This window comes from Cicer arietinum, chromosome 4 (genome assembly GCF_000331145.2).
Source record: "Cicer arietinum cultivar CDC Frontier isolate Library 1 chromosome 4, Cicar.CDCFrontier_v2.0, whole genome shotgun sequence".
Classification (NCBI taxonomy): Eukaryota; Viridiplantae; Streptophyta; class Magnoliopsida; order Fabales; family Fabaceae; genus Cicer; species Cicer arietinum.
Window position 1 is genome coordinate 13,527,241 of NC_021163.2, and position 774 is coordinate 13,528,014.

General features: G+C 47.7%; 1 protein-coding gene across 1 annotated transcript in view; it reads right to left on the minus strand.

Moving 5' to 3' along the window:
- The window catches only part of LOC101489410 (FRIGIDA-like protein 4a), a 2,746-nt gene extending 1,978 nt beyond the window's left edge, over nucleotides 1–768 (minus strand). Inside the window, 1 exon segment of the mRNA XM_073367136.1 lies at nucleotides 1–768. Within this exon segment, the coding sequence (XP_073223237.1) occupies nucleotides 1–722 (722 nt within the window). The 5' untranslated portion in view covers nucleotides 723–768.
- Between the last annotated feature and the right edge of the window lie 6 nt (nucleotides 769–774).

Genomic DNA, 774 nt, shown 5'->3' on the forward strand with positions numbered 1-774 from the left:
CGCTCTTCCAAACTCACTTTCCATGTTTCTGCAATTTCCTTCGCATGTTTCTTCACTGAAGGTGTCACCAACATCCTAGACTTCAACACAGGGTCCACCATCACCGGAACAAGAGACTCCAACACTAAAACACAAGCCCAACCGAGATCATTTCCGCCTTTATCACCTCTCTTATCAACCGGAAAAACCTCCGATATCGCTTCTAAGACGAACATCGCCGGATCCACACACTCACCCAACGCATCCGGCATCTCAGCTCTTAAACCTTCCAATTCCTTCTTTTTCCCTATCACAAACCCCCAAAACCCTAGCGCGTCCATTTTCAAACAAAACGACTTCAATTTCAGCATAAGTCCTTCGCCATTATCAACCTCGCCGTCACCTCCGTCTGCAACGTCGGATTTTACACGAGATAGTGCGGATAAAGCAGCTTCGGTTCGGTTATCGATGTCACGGAGAGCGATCTGAAGTGCGTCGTCGAGTGTTGATTCACGGTGACGGAGGAGGTTGAGGGAATCGTTGGTTTGGTTATCGAGGGAACGAATTTTACGATTTAGGGCTTCTGATTTGTTGATAAGGTCTTGTTCGAGGGAAGAGAAGTGGTCGGAGAGTTCTTTCCAGAGGAGGGTGCAACTAGTCATGAGGGAGGTTTGGCGTTGGAAATCATCGAAGCTGGGTTGAGTCAACTCGGTTAACTCGCCGGGATCGGGGATAGACCCCATGGTGAGAGAAGAAAACCCTAATTTGATTTTGAATTTGAGAGATACAAAGGGA